The sequence below is a fragment of the Suncus etruscus genome, chromosome 3, assembly GCF_024139225.1.
Source record: "Suncus etruscus isolate mSunEtr1 chromosome 3, mSunEtr1.pri.cur, whole genome shotgun sequence".
Taxonomy (NCBI): domain Eukaryota; kingdom Metazoa; phylum Chordata; class Mammalia; order Eulipotyphla; family Soricidae; genus Suncus; species Suncus etruscus.
In genome coordinates, this window is record NC_064850.1 from 99,059,001 (window position 1) to 99,081,899 (window position 22,899).

Genomic DNA, 22,899 nt, shown 5'->3' on the forward strand with positions numbered 1-22,899 from the left:
GGGCATTCCCGCCACCAACTTTGTCCTCCCTCCACTCCTGTTCCCAGCATACATCCCATATCCTCCTCTTTTACACCCCCAGGCTGCTATTATTAGTGGTCCTCTCTGTGTCTAGTATGTTATAAATTGGGTATAGAGTCTGTTGCCATTGGCTTTGTATTTGGTGTTTAAGTTTGATCATTTTTTTATTTCTACTTAATATTCATATGACTGTTTGGTCTTGGTTCCCTCCATTATTTCTCCCTCCATTTGTGGGGCCAAACAAGATGGTTCAAGTTGTGTGGTTCTGTTTGAAGGAAGGAGAAAAACATAATAATAAAATATAATGGGGCAAAACTCAGAGAAACAAAAAATGGGAGGAGTCCTTCTAGTGGCTATATCTATCAATTTAAGAGCAGAAAGGGAAAAGGAAGAAAAACATAAAACAATACAAAAAATAAAATAAAAGATAAAAAAATTAAACAGAAAACTCAAAAAGCACCAGAGCAATATAGACAGCAACCACACAATAACCATAGTCCTGAAATAAAAACAAAACAAAGCACCAAAAAAGAAAAAAACATGATAACAAACAACATGACTGTTTATATCTCACTGGGGAGAATTTAATTATAGAAAATCACAAATAGAAAGCCTACTGGGAGATATAATATGATTGTGAAGATATCTGCCAGTTACAATTTGGCTAATACAGAAGAAAGAAGGAATTTCAGGAAGTTTAGTCCATATTTTAGGGAGATACTTTATTTGCGATTTCAAGAAAGTATTTAAGTAAAATTCATTAATCTTTAAGTAAATCTTGAATTTTACTAATGCTTAATAAAAAAATTAACAGACTTGGGATAAGAGAAACTAATGACACTGGTGTAAGGAAGTGGTCACTATTGAAGGTACTGATGTTGGAACAATGTATGGCTGAAACTAAATAAGAATAATTTTGAAATTAAAAATGATTCAGTCAAAAATAGAAAAAAATGAAGTAGAAACTAAGAATTTTAGTAGTCATTTTATAATTATCCTGAACATATTTTTCACATTTCACTAATTAATCTTTGTATGTTTCCTCTTTAGAGAAACTTGTATGTTTAGATTCCATCATCAATAATAAAAATCGATTAATTGGTTCCTTTAAGTACTTTCTTCTTATAAGAGGTATTTCCTTCTACTCTTAATAAAAGTAGATTTTACAGTGGGTTGCCTTTTAATTTTATCATAATGTTTTTTAATATGTCACTCTAATCTATGTTGATATGCCTTGATAGAAAAAGATATGCAGATAAACTATTGGTGGTGTGTCAAGGTGCATGCTGCTATTTAGATTACTAATAATTTTTTTTTTTTTTTGGTTTTTGGGCCACACCCGGCATTGCTCAGGGGTTACTCCTGGCTGTCTGCTCAGAAATAGCTCCTGGCAGGCACGGGGGACCATATGGGACACCGGGATTCGAACCAACCACCTTTGGTCCTGGATCGGCTGCTTGCAAGGCAAACGCCGCTGTGCTATCTCTCCGGGCCCTAGATTACTAATAATTTTTAAATAATGTTTATAGCTATCATTTTAAATAGGAATAGAAGATAGGGGCTGGAGCAAAAGTACAGTGGTAGAGTCTTTGCCTTGCACATGGCTAACCCAGGACAGACCTGGGTTTGATCCCCAGTGTTCCATATGGTTCCCCAAGCCAGGAGGGATTTTTGAGCTTATAGGAGTAACCACTGAGCTTCACCAGGTGTGGCCCAAAAGCAACAACAACAAAAAGAATTGAACACAATTTTTAAATTTATTTTTGAATACTATCTTAACACATTTAGTTTTATTTATTCAAGAAAATAAATTACAGTTATTCAAGCATAATAAAACATGAATAAAATTTATGTTTTAGTAGTGAAGAATATTTTAAATAAAATTGAATATGCGCTATTTAAAAGTAAGATACAATGCAATTCATGTTCTTATCTCTATTTATATGCAGAATTTATCACATTTTCAATCATTTCTTTGTTAATTTTCAATTCAGGTATTCCTCTTCCTGAATAAATTTGAGCAATTTTAGTTTTGCTGAAATACTGTTTATTTTCCTCTAAATTTTAATATGTAATAGCATAACATTGCATTTTAATTATTCTAATCATTTTTCTCTTTTGTGTCTATATTTACATTTTAATTTTTCTGTTTCTTTTTATTACTATGTCTTAAAAAGCTCATGTTTTGTAAATTTTAAAGATTTTTTTTTCTAATAAATATGTACCTTCCTCATTTATACCCCAGTAGGTATTAACAGCATATAAAATATAGAAGCTATTAATTAAAAAAAATAAAATTTAAGGTTTTATAGTTCCTTTTACATTGCTTTATATAGTGTTTTTTAAAATAAAGATGTTTACCATAAGTGCTTATAGTGTTTTATCTCTCTTTAGTGTTTTGGAGGTCATAGAGTGCATGAATTCTTTTAGGCTTTATTTTTTGCTGTAATATGTTTATAACCTGTATTTCTTTGGATCAAAAATTGTCTAAAATTTGTTCCTTTACAAATAATTCACTGATTAAAGTATACAGATGGCCAATAAAAAACATAAAAATTCTCATCATCACTGATTAGCATGGAAATACTAATTAAGCCAATGAGATATCTATCAACTTACACCTGTGAGAATGGTCTTTATCAAGGTGAAATCACAAGTGCAGTCAGGAATATGGAGAAAAGGATCCTATAAAATTATGCCTCAAAACAGTCTTGGACAAGGTTCATCTTTCAAATGGTATAACACAGATCTATCACCATGTAGCTTACTGAATTCAATCCCTGGTGCTTCATAAAAAAAATTCTGGTGTGGTTACTGTAAAAATCATTTAAAACTTAGGGGCCAGAATGACAAATGCTGGGGCATTTGCCTTGCAGAGGCTGACAAGAGTTCAATCTCTGGCATCCCATATGGTCCCATTGAGCCTATCAGGAATGGTTTCTGAGTCTAGAGCCAGAGGTAGCCCCTGATTGCAGCCTGGTGAGGCCCCAAACCCCCCAATACCATAAATATATATATATATATATATATATATATAACTTTATTAAAATATGACTTTTGTGTTCTAACAAGGAAGCATCTGATTACTTGCTAATTTCATTGGTGAAATATGTAGATGTATGTATGGACTTTTGCAGACTACACTGTGGAATTCATCTAAAGAGATCCTTATAAGAAACCTGCAATTATTCCTCAAAAGTCAAAACTTTTCATTAATATTGAGGCCAGAGAAATAACACAGTGGTAGGGTGTTTGTCTTGCATGCAACTGATCCAGGACAAATGTTGGTCCCATTATCTCTACATCTCATATGGTACCTGGAGCTTGCCAGGGGCAATTTCTGAGCACAGAGTAAAGATTGGCCCCTGAGAGCCGCCAGGTATGACCACCCCCAAATTTTTTTTCATTAGGAGATTTGAAAGGAAAGTAACATAAATTCGTATTGCTACTTACTTAAATAGACTTATATAACTTTTATATAAATTAGATTTGACAGGGCCGGAGTGGTGGTGCAAGTGGTAAGGCAGATGTCTGCCTTGTGCCTGCTAGCCTAGGATCGCAGTTTGATCCTCTGGCAACCCATATGGTCCCCAAGCCAGGATCAATTTCAGAGCATATAGCTAGGAGTAATCCCTGAGCGTCACTGGGTGTGGCCAAAAAACCAAAAATAAAAAAAAATTTAGATTTGACACTAGAGAGGCAAGAGCAGTTTCTCCATTTTTTTTTCTTTATCTTTCTTTTAATGATATCATTATTTAAGCATCATGGTTACAAGCACGTTTATAGTTGGATTTCAGTCATAATAAATCCATCCACTGTCACCAGTGCAACCTTCCAACCACCAAGCCCTTAATTTCCCTTCTCTCCCACCCCTGCCTGTCTTCAAGACAGGCATTCAATTTCTCTCACTCACTACTATTGTTATGATAGTTGTGGGTATAATTATTTCTCTAACTGCCTAACCAAATTTTGTGAAAAACTTCATATTATGTGCTGGTCTTTCTGCCCTCATCGTTATTGTCTCTCGGTATACTTACCATACTGTATTTTATTTATTTAAAATACTACAGATGAGTGAGACTATTATGTGTCTCTCCCTCTGTTTTATTTCACTGAGCATAATAGTTTCCATGTTTATCCATGTAAATAGAATTCCATGAGTTCAATTTTTTTTTTTTTTTTTGGTTTTTGGGCCACACCCGGAGGTGCTCAGGGGTTACTCCTGGCTGTCTGCTCAGAAATAGCTCCTGTCAGGCACGAGGGACCATATGGGACTCCGGGATTCGAACCAACCACCTTTGGTCCTGGATCGGCTGCTTGCAAGGCAAATGCCGCTGTGCTATCTCTCCGGGCCCATGACTTCAATTTTTGACTGCTTCATAATACTCCATTGTGTATATCTACAACCGTTTCTTTAGCCACTCAACTGTTGAACATCTGGGTTGTTTCCCAGATTCTGGCTATTGTAAATAGTGCTGCAATGAATATAGGTGTGCAGAGGGCATTTTATATTGTGTTTTTGTGTTCCTAGGGTATAACCCTAGGAGTGGTACTGCTGGATCATATGGAAGTTCAATTTTCAGAAATTTGAGAAATATCTATATTGGTCAGAAAAGACAAACTGAAAGGTCTATTTTAAGATAAGACAGACCAACAGACAAACCACACTCCTACAAAAAGATGACACTACACTCCATGACAATTTTCTTTTTCAACAGCAATGAACTAAATGCACCAGGTAAGAGACATAGAGTGGCAAAATGGATCAACAGATGAATCTAACATTCTGCTGCATACAAGAAACAAATCTGTACAGTCAGAACAAACATAGACTCAATATCAAAAGTTGGAGGATAATTATCCAAGTAAACAACTCCATTTAATATGGAATGGCCATATTAATATTAGATGAAACAAACTTTAGACTTAAAAATGTTATAAGGGGCAAAGTTGTACATTTTGTTATAATCAAAAAATATGTATAACAGAAAAAAATAACACTGATAAACATATTCACATCCAGTGAGGGACCAGCAAAATATTTGATACAATTGATGCCAAATCTGAAAGAATACATTAATAGCAAAATAGTAATAGTTGGAGACCTCAATACCCTGTCACCCTTTGATAGGTCAACTAGGTAGAAGCCTAACAAAAATAGAAAGAAAGTGGTCTACTAGATATATATTATGTATATACACATATTATATTATATATGTGTAGGGCTCTCCAGATATATTATATATATGTATATGTATAGGGTTCTCCACCCCTAGAAAACTGGATATATATTTTTCTCCAATGTACATGGGCCATTTTCCATGATAGACCACATGCTGGCCCATAAAACATACCTTCATAAATTCAAGAGGATTTGAAATTTTACAAAATACCTTCTCAGTTTACAGTGCTCTGAATAAAAAGTGAACTCCATAGAGACACAGAGGAAAGAATTTAACACCTGGAAATTTAACAGCTAACTACTGAACAACCAGTGGGCCATACTCTGGTTTCTCTTCAGGTAGCATAAATCTTTGGCCTTTTACCAGTGGGTCAGAAAGGAAATCAAAAGATTCCTGGAAACAAATGAGAATAAAGGAACAAATTATTAGAATTAGTAGGACATAACTAAAGCAGTACTAAGAAGAAAATTTATAACTTTTCAAGCATGCATTCAAAAGGAAGATGAATTCTACATAAATAACTTAATTACAAAGCTTATAAAATTAGAAAGTGATCAACAGACCAAACTAAAAATAGATAGGCAAAAAAAATCAAAAACAAAGCTTAGAGCAGAAATTAATGAAGTAGCAATCCAAATGACAATCTAAAAGATCAAAAAAATCAAAAGTTAGTTCTTTGAGCAAATCAAAGATAGATAAGCTACTTAAAAATTTATAAAGAACAGAAGATAGAGTAACTTAATAAACCTAATTAGAAATGAAAAGGGGAGATCACTATAGCTAATATAGCTAATACAGATATTCAAAAGGTAAATGGAAACTACTTTGAAACCTTTTATGCCACAAAACAAGAGAATCTGAAAGAAATGGACAAATCCTTGGACTCTTTTTTTTGGGGGGCACACCCATTTATTGCTCAGGGGTTACTCCTGACTAAGTGCTCAGAAATCGCCCCTGGCTTGGGATCCCAGGGGATCAAACCGCGGTCCTTCCTTGGCTAGTGTTTGCAAGGCAGACACCTTACCTCTGGCACCACCTCACCGGTCCCAAATTCTTGGACTCATAATCTTCCACAGTTGAACCAGAATGATAAAGCATATATAACCAGACCCATAACTATTGAGGAATTAAAATGATAATAAAAAATCTTCCCAAAAACAAAAGTCTATGTCCAGATGAATTCACAAACAAATTCTTTCAAACCTTTCAAGAGGAACTGCAACCAATCCTTTTCAGGCTTTTCTAGGAAATTGAAGAAACAGAAATACTCCCAAATAGTTTTATGAAGCTACTATCACCATGATACCAAGACCAGACAGATGCTGTGAAAAAAAGAAAAAAGGAAACTACAGGCCAATATCCCTGATGAACAGATTCAAAAATCCTCAATAAAATCCTAGTAAATAGGAGTCAACACCTCATCAATAAGGTCATACACTATTACCAACTAAATTTTATTTCAGTGATGCAATGATTGTTTAACATACATAAACCAATAAATGTAATACATCATATCAACAAAAGAAAATATAAAAGCCATATGATCATATCAGGAGATACAGATAAAGCATTTTATAAGGTCAAACACCCATTCATGATAAAAACTCAACAAGATGGGAATGGAAGGAACTTTTCTCAATATAGTCAAAGCCATTTACCAGAAGCCAATGGCAAATACTATTCTCAATGGAGACAAATTAAAAGCCTTTCCTCTAAAATCTGGTACAAATTTTCCCCTTTTCACCACTCCTATTAAACATAATACTGGAAGTACTTGCCATAGTAACTAAGCAAGAAAAAGAAATCAAGGACATCCAGATAGAAAAGAAATCAAGTTCTCACTGTTTGCAGATGACATGATACTATATTTAGAAAACCCTAAAGACCCTACCAAAAAACTTCTAGAAACAATAGATTCGTGTATCAAAATGCAGGCTACAAAGTTAACATGCACAAATCAAGGGCCTTTTTATACACAAATAATGATGGAGAAGAAATGGACCATAAAAAACAATTCCATTCACAATAATGCTAAAGAGGTGAAGGACCTATACAAAGAAAACTAGAAAACACTGCTTCAAGAAATAAAAGAGGACACAAGGAAATGGAGACACATATCCTGTTCATGGTGGACTGGGAGGATTAACATCATTAAAATAACAGCTTTCCATTTCTGTTACAAATCAAGCCTTTAATTCCTCTGACCCCAGACTTTGCCTTCCTGCCCATTGCACATGGATTTCAGTTTAGTCATTTTCTAAAACTGAAATTTGATTGTTTTAAATTGGTCTGAAAATGAAAAACGAAACAGCTGATTAACCTTTGGGTGTTTTTCTAATTTTGTTTTTTTGGCCAAATTTGGCAATGCTAAATGATTACTCCTGACTTTACACTCAGGAATCAATCCTGACAGTGATTAGGAGACAATATGGGATGGCAGATGTAGAATATGGATTGGACAGAAGCAAGGTAGTACCATTGTACTACCTTAAAGGATCTCTTCAAGTGATTAATTTTTAGAATCCAACATATGACTTTTTTTGGAGTGCATATCCAATGGTTTTCACTAACTCTTGGCTGGCTCTGCACTCATATATTACTCCTTGTGGGACTTGGGAGACCATATGGTGTGCTTTGGATTAAATTTAGGTGGCCCATATTGCAAGACAAGCACTCTCTCCTTTGTACTATAATTCTGGTCCCTCACAGTTTTTAATTTTAGTTTTAACTCAGTATCAAAATAAATACCTGATAAAGTCTCCAAATAAAATTCTGGCGACCAAGTTATTTGAAAACACTTGATATTATGAACCTCCTTCCTGCTTTTATATTATTCAGTTCTGATAGAAGATATAATAAACAGTGTTCACCTGGCCATGTTGTGTGTATTTAATATAGTTTTTGTCTTAAAAATAAATTATATTGATGTTAGAAAGTGGCACTAGCCTTGTTTGCAACCAACTGGGTCTTGGTCTCTAGCACTGCCTTATGGCTCTCTGAGCACTACCAGTAATCCCTGTGTTCAGTGCCAGTAATAACTTGAGTCTGCCTGGTACAATCTCCAAATTAATAGAATTATTAAAATTTAAAGGTTGTTACCTTATCTAATTTGTAACATTAAAATATATTTAAATAATTTAGGGGCCGGAGCGGTGGTACAGGGCATATGGCATCTGCCTTGCATGCGCTACCCTAGGACAGACCGTGGTTCATTCCCCCACTGTCCTACATGGTCCCCCAAGCCAGGACCAGTAATTTTTGAGCGCATATCCAGGAGTAACCCTGAGGGTCACTGGGTGTGGCTCAAAACCAAATATATATATATATATATATATATATATATATATATATACACACAGATATATACAGATATATCTTATTACTAAATCATTTAAATATATACATATAGACATATATTTAAATGATTATATATATATCTGTATGATTTAGTATACAATATATTTAGTAAATATATATGATTGAGTATATATACATATATCTATATATATGTATATATTTAAATGATTTAGTATACATATATATTTAGTAAATATATATGATTTAGTATATATACATATATGTATGTATATTTAAATGATTTAGTAATAAGTTTCTCATTTTTGGCTATATTTTCTTGCTGATAAAAATAAATATGCTCAGTGAGATTAATTTTTAAAATTCTTATTTTAGTAATAATAATAACAACATAAAATTAATAGTATCACATGTTTATGCCTACCATATGAAACCAAGCGTATTAAATAGCATTTATAAAATTTAGAAGTAACTTCCTCTGCATATTATAAGTTATCTAATAATATTGTTTGATGATCCTATAATTTTCATGCAGATGTGTCTGGAACTCTTGTTGATCTGACTTTTATTGCTCCACTGAGTTACAATAACTTTGATTACAGTGAGTCATGTAAAATTCATATAACTTCTTTTTCATCAAAGATAAAGAATTTAAACTGATAATAATGAGGTATGACAGCCACATTTGAGTCATATACAAAGAAGAATATCTCATTGAAATGGTGTTAGGACAAGCCACCCATGTGATTAGCAGCAAATTGAGGCAGATTGCTTTGGAAATTTTCCAAAAGAGAAAGTGCTTCTTGAATTCAGCATCAGAAGCAAGGCCAGGCAAACTTTCTTAATTCCCCTGGACAAATCAAGTTTCAGTTTTTGTTCTTAAATATTATAAGACCCTCCTTGTTTTATGATAATGGAGGCTAAATTATATGTTAAAGTTACTAATGCCTATAATTAAAATTATGAGTCTAGTAACTGTGATGGTCATGGAGTTTTGGGGTTTGTTTGTGGTGTTCAGGGGTTATTCCTGACTCTTCACTCAGAAATCACTACTGGCAGGGACCATCTGGGATTCTATGGTTTGAACTCAGTTTGGTCCCCGGTCAGCTTTGTGCAAGGCAAATGCCCTACTGCTGTGCTATTGCTCAGGCCTTGCCACAGTAATTTTGGTAAAGAATGATTTTGATTTTGCTTTTCGGGGAAACTTTTATTTCTCCACCTTTGAAAATATCAGATTATAATGGTGCAATTTAAAATGTTTTTATTTATCACTCATTTAATACTTATAATATTCCCCAAAACATTACCCGTCTCATTTTTCAGTGGAAGCAGAGAAGTCCTGGAATGTCAAATAATACATTCATGGCAGGGACATTATTGGAGATCCAATTTCAAGTCAGTCTCTTACTCTAGAGAACAGCTAAGAGTGCAATAATGTGCCCTCCCACTCTTCATACATGTTAACCAGAGAGAATCAATGGTAGACTTACATATAGCAAAAGTTTTAACCTTTGGGGGCCAGTAAAACACTACAGTGGGCTCGATGCTTGCCTGAATGCAGCAGATCTGAGTTTGATACCCCAATACTATATATAGTATCCTCATGTGAGTGCAGAACCAGAATTAAGTCCTAATCATCATTTACTGTGTCTCAAAAAATTAAACAAATTAACCCTTTTCTAAAGTTTTAGAATCTTTTAATGTCTAACTGAAAAGTAGAACCAATGTATTTCAAGTTTTATTTAAAAAAATCTCTTGATTCATATAATCAAGCAGATGTTTTTATTGGACTAGTAGATGTTCATTATGTGTTTAAGAATTTATCAGCCTCAATGACCTGTGCAAATACTAAGATCTCTAGCTACAGAGGTCTGATTTTATCATCCACAACTGAGCAGAAAATTTCCTGGCACAATAAAAAGACCTTGGGGTGTGATAATGAGCATGTACAGAGTCAGTAGTTGTTCCCTTGGCAGTATGTTTCAAGGGCAGAGAAACCCAGAATCTCTAAGGCCAAGGGAATTCCCTTTCTTATTTCCCCAACACTTACTGTGCCTATGCAAAAAAAAAAAAAAGAAGAAGAAGAAGTACAAAACTTTGCCACAATAGCATTCCCTCCTTTTTTTTCTTTTTAATTTACTTATTTTTCTTTTTTCTTCTTTTTTTTCTCTTTCACTCTTATGGTTATTATTTGTTGATTTTTTGTTGTTGTTGTTGTGTATTTCTTTTGGTAGTTACTGCCTTTTCTTTTTAAAAATTGTTATTGTTGTTTGTTGTTTTTTGTTATGGTTTTCTTCATCTTCATCATCATCTTCTTCCTTTTCTTCTCCTTTTTCTCTTGATTTTTTTCTGTCTTCTTCCAACAGAACCACACAACTTGAATCATTAGGCCTCATGAATTGAGGCATAAAATAACAATGATTGGTACCAGGACCAAAAGCCATATGAGCATTGAGTGGAAATAAAAAATGATCACACTTAAACACCAAAGTCAACAACAACAGAATCGATTCCCTATCTACAACAATATATACAGAGGGGAACAGTTACACTAGCACTCTGGGGGCAAAGGAGGGAGATATGGGACACATGCTGGGAAAAGGGGTGGAGGGAAGACAACCCTTGTGGTGGGAAAGGCACTGATTCATTGTCACTATATATCTTAAATATTACTGTGAAAGATTTGTTATTTACTTTGGTCACAATAAAAATCATTAGAAAAAAGAATTTAACAGCCTGGTATGTTTTGTTTTGTTTGGTTTTGGTTTGGTTTTTTAGGCCACATCCTTAGGAGTTACTCCTAACAGGAATCAAATCGAGATTGGACACTTCAAGGCAAATACCCTATCCACTGTGTATCCCTCTGGTCCTTCTTAGCCTCCTTTTAATCTATTCTATGCTCATTTACATTTATGATGGGAAACTGACCCTCCTTGTTTTACCTAAATATTCCACAAAATCTGGCTTGGAAATTAGTAATCCACTACTAAATTGAATTTCCTATAATTCTTCTTGGTCCTTGCTGAAGCTCATTTCCACCAAGTTCCTTAATCATATTCTTAAACACCCTGTAAGTATAGAGAACATTAAAAAATACCACCACAGATAAACTCCCTGCTAGGTTTATTATATTTTGTCATTAGTTTTCCTCTATTGATACAATAACGTGTCAAAATTGTGCATTTCGCTGAGAAGGAGAGACGGATCGACTCTGTTTCCTAGTTTCTGTAAGAGGAGTTAAGATGTCAGTAGAAAAGTGCCTCTCTCCATCACCAGAGGAAGCTAATCAAGGAAAAATGTCTGTAGGTAGCATAGACATTAATCTCCAGATGGATCATAGGGCAGTTATGAGGTGTAACTAATCAGATCATTGTGAGTCATCCCAGTCTGTAATAATATGTTCCGCAGTGGCATCAGTGGTTATATGAGATGGATGTTGTATGTAAAGAAAAAGTACTATTCAGCTGAAATATCTGCTAGTCTGTGCTTGACATAGTGACAGTCTGTACTGAATAAAGCTACTGTTTTCTACAATAACACATTTGCCATATTTTTTCATCTCTGTTACTGAAAGTGTCTCAGGCAGTCATTGTGAGGCAATTTCAGACCCACCATTTTTTCTAATAACTTAATTCTCAAGAATGACCTGTCAAGATGACTACAGTGTTTCTCAGGTCCACTTTTCTGCTTGAACCAGATGCTTAAAAAAATAAAAATAAAATCTAAAGTATTCAGTATCAATATTACTTCATATCCTTTGTTTTGTTTATGACAGGTTTCTCCAACATTCTCCTTGCAGATGTTGAGGTCGAGTATGAATTTTTTGTTCCATGTCAGATCTATAGAATCGATAACTGATCTGTCAATTATTTATTAGCAGATAATGACAAAGTGAAAAGAGAAACCAAACTAAACACATCAGAAGTTTTTAGACTGATCCGTGATCATGAATGCTGAGCACAGACTATCTCTAAACTTCAAAGAAAGGGGTGCAATTGTTTTAAGGATTTTTTTCTAATTTTAAATTGTCTGGTTTGAAAAGTTTATTTCCTAACATTATTTTTTTTTCGGACCACACCCGATTGATGCTCAGGGGTTACTCCTGGTTAAGCACTCAGAAATTGCCCCTGGCTTTGGGGGACCATATGGGACGCCGGGGGATCGAACCGCGGTCCTTCCTTGGCTAGTGCTTGCAAAGCAGACACCTTACCTCAAGCGCCACCTCGCTGGCCCCCCTAACATTATTTTTTATGCTTCTTTCAAAATGAATTAGAAATTCTGAAGAGGCCAGAAAGTAGGGTGTGATTTTTTTTGTTTGTTTTTTGTTTTTTGTTTTTGGGCCACACCCGGCGTTGCTCAGGGGTTACTCCTGGCTTTCTGCTCAGAAATAGCTCCTGGCAGGCACGGAAGACCACATGGGACACCGGGATTCGAACCAACCACCTTTGGTCCTGGATCGGCTGCTTGCAAGGCAAACGCCGCTGTGCTATCTCTCCGGGCCAGGGTGTGATTTTTAACGCTTATCATAAAATTGAAAATATGCCTCAATGTATTGTTAAAGAATGGGAAAAATTTCAAAACATAGTGAAATAATTCAAAGGATGGGAAGCAATAAAAAAATAAGCCCTGGTTTGTTCACTGGCACCATTTGGTTTCCTGAGCTCCACCTAGAGCAATTCCTCAAACACCATGTTGCAAATCAATCCCGAGCACCAAGGGTGGTGTTCAAAAATCAAATCAAAATCAGAGAGATAGTACAGGAAATTGGGTTCTTGTGATACTTATGGTCAACCATTGTCCTATTTCATATCTTTGGTTCCCTAAGCACCACCACAAGTATCCATGAGCACAGAAGCAAGGGTATATCTAAGGACAGTCAGAGCACAAAGCACCATTACAAAAATAAAACAATACAGCAACAAATTAGGTGTTTTTTAAACATTTTTCTATATTAAAATTAGAGCAATGGGACTGGACAGATAATACAGGCTTAAGGCAATTATTATGTTAGATCCCAGCTTGAATCCTGGCATATTATAAGCTCCCATAAACACTAATAGAAATGATTCTTGAACAGGTAAGAAGTAAGCCCTGAGAAATGTCCAGTGTGTCCCCAAAACAAATTTAGAAAAAGACAAAAGCACCAGTAATATTAATAAAATACATTTTGGAAGAACACAGCAATATGTATGCAGCAGCTCTATATGTGATGATAAAAGTGTATTAACCCGATTGCTCATACTATGTGGTATGTCTGGACAATAAAGGGGGTGTAACACATTTTCCCCATCTTTTGGGAAGTGAAAGTGCATCTTATGGTATAAAAATATGGTATATAGTACTTCCTGGAAGCAAAACCAAGAAAAGAAATAATGGACTGTAAATCTAGTGCCTAACTTTATTTCAAGGAATTACATAGTTTTCAACAGAAACAAGCTTTACTACAAAATAATTTTATATATGGCACATATTCTGATATTAATCCTAACATTTTCAAAAGACACTAATAGTTTCCTAGCATCATACAACTTAATAAGAGAAAAATCATTTCCTACAGTAAAATATCTAAGTCAGTATAATCTAGAGAGTATTTATATACCACAGCATTTGTTGTGCTTTCATAATGGTAAAGACTTAAGAGTTTTTGTAATTATGTTTTTATTTTTATTTTTCAGAACGAAAAGTCTCCTGGGAGATCTGCTAGTCGATCAAGTAATATTTCAAAAGTAGGTGAATTCTATTCATTTTCAGAATTGTTTGTTGGTTTCAAATTTGATGATGTTTAACCTCTTATTATTAGTTATGAGCAATTCATGAATACAACCTAATAGGTTGGAATATATCAAGTTTTACTGTGATAAAAGACACAATTTTACTAAAAGTAGATGAGATTATGTTTTCCTCTTTATTACTGTTCACTTTCTTGTCTGTATTAGAAATTTTTCTGTGAAGGTATCGTGTGTTTTGTGAAGCCCCATAGAATTAACAGCTCCTAGAAACTCAGGTTGAGTGTCTTCACAGTCACTCATGAAAGGGCCATGATTTCCACTTTTCAGGAGATGGGCTCAATTCATGTCATAAAGGATTTATAAATTAACTTAAACTTGAATCTGCTCATGTTCACTGTATAGTCAGAAGATTCAAACATACCTTTTCAGGTTAGTAGTTAACTCAAATAGTAGAGTACATGCTCATAATGGGGAGCCCTAAATTTGGTCCCCTTCAATTCATGGCCCCTTTACTACCCTGGCTGTGGAAAATAATGGAATAAAATTAATATAGCTTATTTGTCTACTATCCCAGACATTTTACAGAGTCTTATAACCAGTTACAGAAAGTTGTCACCTTTAACCTTGAATGTTAATATTAACCTAGAAGTGTACAGTGCTACTAACAAACATTGACACACTGCTGTACTGTGACATGATCTAAGAGTGAAACTACATGTTAATCTCCAAAGATTTGTTCTTGTTCAAAAAATATATTCCTGGGGCCAGAGAGATAGTATTGTGGGTGGGATTTTGCTTTGCATATGGCCTACCTGGTGTTAACTCCTGGCTTCCCATATGGGAAACTTAATATAGTCTATATGCATGTTGATTTTTTTCAATGATGTATACCTACAAAGTATTTTCTTCTCTAATTTTATCTAAATAGATTTGTCAGGTATAACCCTTGAACTTTACAAAGGTGTGGTAAACAATGTAAAAATAATGAAGAGCATAAATTTCAGTATAACTGCTTAAAAGTTTTATTTGGTTTATATATATAAATATATATTGTATTATAAATATATAATATACATATACCGATATATGTGATAACTATTCTTGAGATGATAGGATGATAGAATATTGCCACTGTGTAAGATTAACTGTTATGTAAATGTTAGTAATTGGTGTGGGGGGGGGCATATTCAACAATGTTAAGAACCTACTCCTGGCTCTGCATTCTGGAATCACTCCTGGTAGTGCTCAGGAACAATAGAAGATACTGAGAAATGAACCCATTCAGCCATCTGCAAGGCAAGTTTTGTATACTGTACTACTACTGCACCAGTCCCAGAATTCTTAGACTATTTATTTCAGTGGCAACACCAAATAAACCCTCAGTAAATATTTTTGAATAAAATGAACAACTACAGGGGCCGGAGTGGTGGTGCAGCGGTAGGCTGTGCAGCTGATCTAGGAGGGGCTGCCGTTTGATTCCCCAGCGTCTCATATAGTCCCCGAGCCAGGAGCGACTTCTGGGCACAGAGTCAGGAGTAACCTTTGAACATCACCGTGTGTGGCCCAAAAACCAAAAAAAAAAAAAAAAAAGAATGAAAAAGAAAAGAAACAACTACTATTTTGATATGTACATTACTTTCTGAGAGAAATAAAAATTTATAATAAAATATAATAAATTAAGTACAATGTTAAGCTAAGATAAATTGGTTATCTGACATAATTTTATAGAAATATTATAGTGCATATTTAAAATACATATATTTTATGATAAATTTTAATATTTAAAATGCAAATATTTTATAACCAATTATGCCTGAACCATATAATTCATAAATTTCTGCTCTAGATTTAATCATGACTATACTATTCCCAACTTTTTTATTCAGAAAAATTGTAAATATTACAGAGACTTTCAAGTAGGTTTGGATAGCAGAATTAGCCATTTTATTGTCAATTTCCTGTTTGTTTGTTTCTTTTTCTACTGTCTTCTTCCGAGCTTCTCATCTAGTCATCAATGTTCATGGACTATTTCCCATCAGAAATCTTGTTTCATACTGAGAATGATAATGAAATGGTTTTAGTTGAGCTTACAGTGAGAGAGTTGATACATATAAACATAAATATGTTAATATGTATTCATATGTATTATGTTACATATAACACTTCATAATTACCTGTATAGAAATTTCTTAGAGAAGTTTTCAGATAATTCTTTCTTTAAAATGACTTCAGGATGTTTTTTGGCTATTGGTTGGTATTTTGGAACTTGGATTTCAGGAGTGGAGTACTATACTAACTGATTAAAATATGATTTATGATGTCTGAACTGTACAAACAATATGGGTTATTCCCAAATACATGACACACTTATGGGAATCTGTATTTTTGGTGCATGTTAGAGGACTCTATAATGAGCTCATAATACAAAATTTAGGGTTGGAATGTGCTTTCGTGATAGCCAGCATTTTTATCTGCTCTTACAACTCATTGCTATAGCAGTTAAAGTGCTTTTTATAATTAAATTAGAGATAAATTTTCAAAGCTTACTCTGATTTCTTCTTGGCTATACACCATGTGTTATTTCCCCTTGTTAGTTTTTCTCTGTCTCCTTTTGCTCTTATAAATAATGGCCATTCGTATGATTCTAGTTCTATAAACTCTTTGAACCTGTTCATGGAAATGTCTGGTGCAATGGCAAAGAAAAATGTACAGCTGTTAGGACAGATAACTTCCAAAATAATTTCTTATAAGTATGGTGTAGAAAGAGTGCTGAAGAGTAGTGTGACCTGATAAAAGAGATTAGTTATGTGGGACTACACCACAAAAAGTACTACTTTAATACCTTTGTAAAATATGACACAACAATAAAATTTTAATTAACCAAATGAAAACATAAATTATAAGGAAAAAAGTACATAAAATGGTTGTCTGTGAATTTTTGAGATAAAACAGCCTAAAGAGAGGCTGTCAGATTAGTGTTATTTCACTTTAAAAGAAATCTGAACTTTTAAATTTATCAATATCCTTGAGGCATTTTTACAAAAACATTAATACCTGAAACTGAATATTATATATTTTATGCAGAATTATTTGCTATAAACCTGAGCTTACTGTTAGAAACATCAATTATACAAGCCTGTGTTATAAAGAAAATGTTTGTTAGTGGCAATTGAAAGTTTCCCTTGTTTCTTAGTTATGAATATTTTTATGATCTATCATTCAACTGCAGTAGACTGAAATTTCTGGTCAAATCAACTTTTAAAAATAAAATTATATTTCAGATCTTAGTAGACATAAATATGTTAATTAACTTGTATTATTCTAATAAGATCAGTGCATTTTGGAAGGTCAAATTGATCCAAAAGTTTTATTGAAACCATGTAGATTTGAAATAATATAAAAATCCCATAATATCGAAGCTGGAGAGATAGCATGGAGGTACAGTGTTTGCCTTGCATGCAGAAGGACGGTGGTTGAATCCCGGCATCCCATATGGTCCCCTGAGCATGCAAAGAACGATTTCTGAGCGTAGAGCCAGGAGTAACCCGTGAGCACTGCCGGGTGTGACCCAAAAACCAAAACCAAAACCAAACAAAACAAAACAAAAAATATAATATCTTGTGTGAAAAAGAGACACTCATGTATTTATTACATTTTTTAGAAAACTATTGTTATCAGTGACATTTTGCTATATTTTAATATACATATAGCTCACAAAGATCCCAAGAGCCTATTTGTGTAAAATTAGCCAAATGTGGCCATTCTCTTATTTTTGTAGTGAGGGATCATTACATTCAACTAGCAAAAGTACATTATGTATTTCACACTAGAAAATCCTTTCAAAAGCGAACTGTCAAAAGAAAAGAAAACCTATACTTCCCATTCAAATCAACATCTCAAGTTTTTGGTGTTTTTCTTTCTTTCTTTTTTTTTTTTACAACACTGCTTTTTGGACTGTGTGGGAAGCAACTACAAAATTTAATCTATTTATGAAAGGAACTTTAAAAGCCACTACTTTAACAAAATGGTATTTCAGTTTCCATTATGTTCTTTTATGATCTCTAAGCTACATTTACTTGACAGTTTCATATGAATTGTTCATTTCTTCTATAGATAGGAATAGCATATATAACATTAAGGCAGAAATACTATATGGTATATAAAATATATTTCTAAATGTTTTTATTCTTTTCTTCTATGTACTCTTGTTCATTCTGCAATGTATAAAGATTCATAGTATAAGTAATTTATAGTATAAAGTAATTCATTCAACAAAAATATTGCAAAAATGTACTATTGACAAGGCATAGAAATCATAGCATTTTAAGTATAGTTTTCCTTTGATAACCTCAATTTAAATTGACCTCTGTCCATAGTCATATGTCTCTATATTGCCAGATTTGTCTTTAATGAGCAAGGTCAGAGCAAAGTATTACCCAGTTATAAAATATGTTGAGAAGTCTTTCAACTGTACATGACTCAAATATTTGCATCTATAAGCAGGTGTTTAATGTTCTGATTTATTGAGATAATCCATTTTAGTTTATTTAATCAAGGGAGCTTTAAGTCAGCCACACTTACAGACTACATGCCTTTAGAGGGTAAGTTTTATAGGCTTAAGAGGTAAAATGAGGCGTAGAAGAGGAAAACATCTAGAAAATGGAGTGGACTAATTTAAGAACTTTCATAAAGCCTAAGTCAAGGTCAATCCAAAGCCCAGAGCTGAATAAATGAGTATAAATTTAGTTTCATTAGCTGAGGTGATGGTGGAAGTCTGAGACTTTTTTTTTTTTTTGTCTCCTGAGGCTTTATATACACTCACTCCTTAGTTGATCTCATCTAGTATTGTGACTTTATATAGAATCAGTAAGTCAACTACTTCCCAGTAGTCATTTCTAGCCACTTATTCAGTCAGGAGATTCAATATTCTACTCTAAACTTACCCATAAATATTCAGTAGAAATCAGGCCAGGTGACACAGAAGCATACCCTAAGATGAGAATTTTTAAATAATGTTTATTGATAGAATGAAACCAGGAAAAGTAAGTACTCAAGGCATCAAAGAAGCAAAACTGGGAGGAGGATGAAATCTGGAAATGTTCCCTCACCCTACAGAGGTATTTTGCTCTATAAACTGTACTTGTCATAGGGTTGTAGAGCTAATACAGAGGTGAGGGCACTTTTTTTGAACATGTCTGACCAGATTCAATCCCTTGCTTCTCATATCATCCTCTGAGCCCTGCTCAAAGTGATCTGTGAGCAAAGAGTCAAGAGCAAGCCTAAGAACTACTGGCTATGGCCAAAAATAAAGTGTACATGTTAGGGCTGGAGAGAAAGGGCAGCAGGTAAGGTGCTATTACTATGTGCAACCAACCCAGATTCTATCCCAGGCATCACTTATGGTATGCTGAGTGACCCTTGTGCAAACAGCTAGGAATAAACTTTGAGTGCAGCTAGGTGTGCTCTAAAAACAAACAATAAAAAAATCACCTTTATTGGGGCCGGAGAGATAGCACATCGGCATTTGCCTTGCAAGCAACTAACCCAAGACCTAAGGTGGTTGTTCGAATCCTGGCATCCCATATAGTCCCCTGTGCCTGCCAGGAGCTATTTCTGAACAGATATCCAGGAGTAACCCCTGAGCACCACCAGGTGTGGCCCCCAAAAAACAAAAATAAAAAAAATAAATAAAAATCACCTTTATTTTCTAATTGGAGACATGAAAACAGGACTTCATCCTTTTATGAGATCCATTCAGGATTACTTAAATATACTTGGATTATTTTCACATAAAGAAAAAGTTGTCCAGAAAGCAAAAGGAGAGGGTTTTTTAAAAATAATTTTTATTGTGACCAATGTGAATTACAAGTCTTTCACAGTTATATAGAAAGTACATAGTGACAGTGAATAGGGCCATTTCCACCACCAGTGTTGCCCTCCCTCCACTCTTCCCTGTTCCCAGCATGCATCAAAATCCTCCCTTGCCCCCTGGACTACTGGTGTAATAGGTTCCCTCTGTGTATAGTTTGATGTAGATTGGATTATCTTGATTCTGTTGTCATTGACTTTGGGTTTGGTGTTTAGGTATGGTCATTTTTTATTTCTACTCAATGTTCATGAGAATATTTAGTCCCATCCACTTTTTCTCCCCTCAATTTTTTGTTTTGTTTTGTTTTGTTTTGGGGCCACACCCGGTAATGCCCAGGGGTTACTCCTGGCTATGTGCTCAGAATTTGCTCCTGGCTTGGGGGACCATATGGGACACCGGGGGATCGAACCGCGGTCTGTCCAAGGCTAGCGCAGGCAAGGCAGGCACCTTACCTTTAGCGCCACCACCCGGCCCCACTCTCCCCTCAATTTTTGAGGCAGAACAAGATTATTCTAGTTCTGTGGTTCTGTTGGATAAAGGAGAAAAAACTGGAAGGAGCCTGTCTAGAAGCTATATAGACTTAAGAGAAGAAAAAAAGAAAAAGAAAACCTAACCAAAACAACCAATGACAAAAAAAAAAAAAAAAGGAGAGGGATAATGTGAAAAATATTTTTTTTATATAGTCACAGGAAATATTTCTTTTTGGTTCCAGGAAAAGTTCTGCTTAGTCACGGCTGTCAAAGTCAGTTTTTTGTAGTTAATGATTTTGGTTTTTGCACATATATCCACTGACGGAGAGTCTATTGAATTCATGTTACTGTTAGGTGATGAGGTAGGGCAATCTGCTCTTAGATCAAGTTGTTTCTGGTTCCCTGTTGTCAGGCTGTCATATCAACTTGGTGCAAGTTGGTGCCAGAGCAGTATTGGGCATTCCCCCAAGGTTGCTTGATCCTTAGTGCTGTTGCAGGGAACTGAGTTGGTTCTATAGTTGGAATCTGGGTGCGGGGTTAGACGGTCACTGTCTCATCACATGCAGTCTAAGTTGAGTCCCCATGACAAATGTTCAGAGTGGGAAGCGCCCTAATATTGTAGAATGCATTGGTTCATATCCCTAGTAGATAATAGCTTGTTTCTATACATAAGGGTTTTATTTAAATTGAGCCAAAAATAATGATAATATATAATAACAATAATAATAGATGTGGTGTGGAAATGTAACTTAATAGCAGAGTCTGCAAAGCATGTGTAAATCTTAATTCCAAACACCATTAATGCTGCTGTGATCCCAGTGCCCAACCAGAGTGACACCAATGAGCACACACACATGCAAGCCCCAGTTAAATCTTTCACTATCATCACAATCGAGAGGATGGAAAACAAATAAATAAACTAAGAAAAGAGGAGATAAGGCATAAGGCTGTTTCTGGCTCAATACTGTTTAAGAAACTCTTGGAGACAAAAATAAAAAATGGTCATCAAGTAAAAATCACAAAACAAGCAAAGAAAAGAAATCAAGTGAAAAGATGCTGTGTCCAGATGGCCATGGTCTTTACTGAGTCCTATGTGGCTCTCTAGGGAGGAGAGAGTCATTGTGCTTCTGGGCTGGAACCAGCACCACTGATGCATAACTAAGAGAAGAGAATGCTCAGGACTCCACCTTCAGCATTTTTCCAACATTCCTGACAACTCCCCAGCACTGCTCCAATATCATGAAATACTTTTTTAAAAAATATATAAAAATACTTTAAAAAATACAGATAAAATAGACTTGGCAGCAATGGGCAATTATTCATGCCATACCCCCAAACCATAAGAGAAAATATACTTTTTGTCTCATATTCATGCTCAGAGATACTAAAGGTATTTATTGAGTAAATACTTTAGGTCAGAATTTCTATGGAGCTGGACTTTTCTCTCCACCCCTTTCTCTTTTGCTCCAGTTGGGAGTTTTCAAGGGTCAGAGAGAGTTCAGTTGTAGAGAGATAAAAGGAGACTTTGTTGTTTGTTTGTTTTAAATCAGAATTAGGATATTTGGAAAAATTATCAAGAAGCTGAAGGATACTTATGCTTAAAAATCAAAAATAGAGTAGATTTTGGTGAAACATTGCCATCATCTGTTATGGTCAACCAGTTATATTATTCAGTTTCCTAACTCAACAGCCATTTCATGGATCCTTATAGATTTTATTTCATCATAATTTTGAAGGTGGGAAAGATTGAAGTTCATTTGGATGAGCTCTTTTTATGGTACCTCCAAGACCATAACTGATTTGCCAACTTCACAATTGATGATCAACTCTATTCAAATGTGTAGGTTGATTTTGGGGTGACTGACCTCCAGGCTCTAAACAGACTGTGGCTATTGTTAAAACTATTTAAATATAAACCAGAAATGAAAAAAGGTAGAAGTCCCTAGTCCTAAAATGTATCTTGTTGATCAGGGTAATAAAGCACTAGATGTGTGAAGCCCTGAGTTCTAACCTTCATTCCTACATCATCTCTCAATCTACTTGGTGCAGTCCATATCAAGTACTTCTTCCTCAAGAAGTAAGAATGACCTTCTAATTGAAAATTCCATTATTCATTGAGATGCTATTTTGCGTACCAGACAATGCAGCTGTGTTCATGAAGAAAAGCATTTTCCATGTGGCCAAATGATTTATTTCCTTTATTAGAATTTTGAATTTTGCAGGGCCGGTAGCAGCAGGTGCTGCTTTTAAAATTGAGGGAAAGAACTCTGCTGAAGCTGTATGACTACTACCCAGAATATGAGGGGTTTCAC

The 22,899-nt window shown here is 34.7% G+C and overlaps 1 protein-coding gene across 1 annotated transcript in view; it reads left to right on the forward strand.

The window, feature by feature from the left end:
• The window catches only part of MARCHF1 (membrane associated ring-CH-type finger 1), a 355,296-nt gene that overhangs the window by 136,547 nt on the left and 195,850 nt on the right, over positions 1-22,899 (forward strand). Inside the window, exon 2 of the mRNA XM_049769479.1 lies at positions 14,195-14,245. Within this exon, the coding sequence (XP_049625436.1) occupies positions 14,195-14,245 (51 nt within the window). The remainder of the gene's footprint in view (positions 1-14,194; positions 14,246-22,899) is intronic.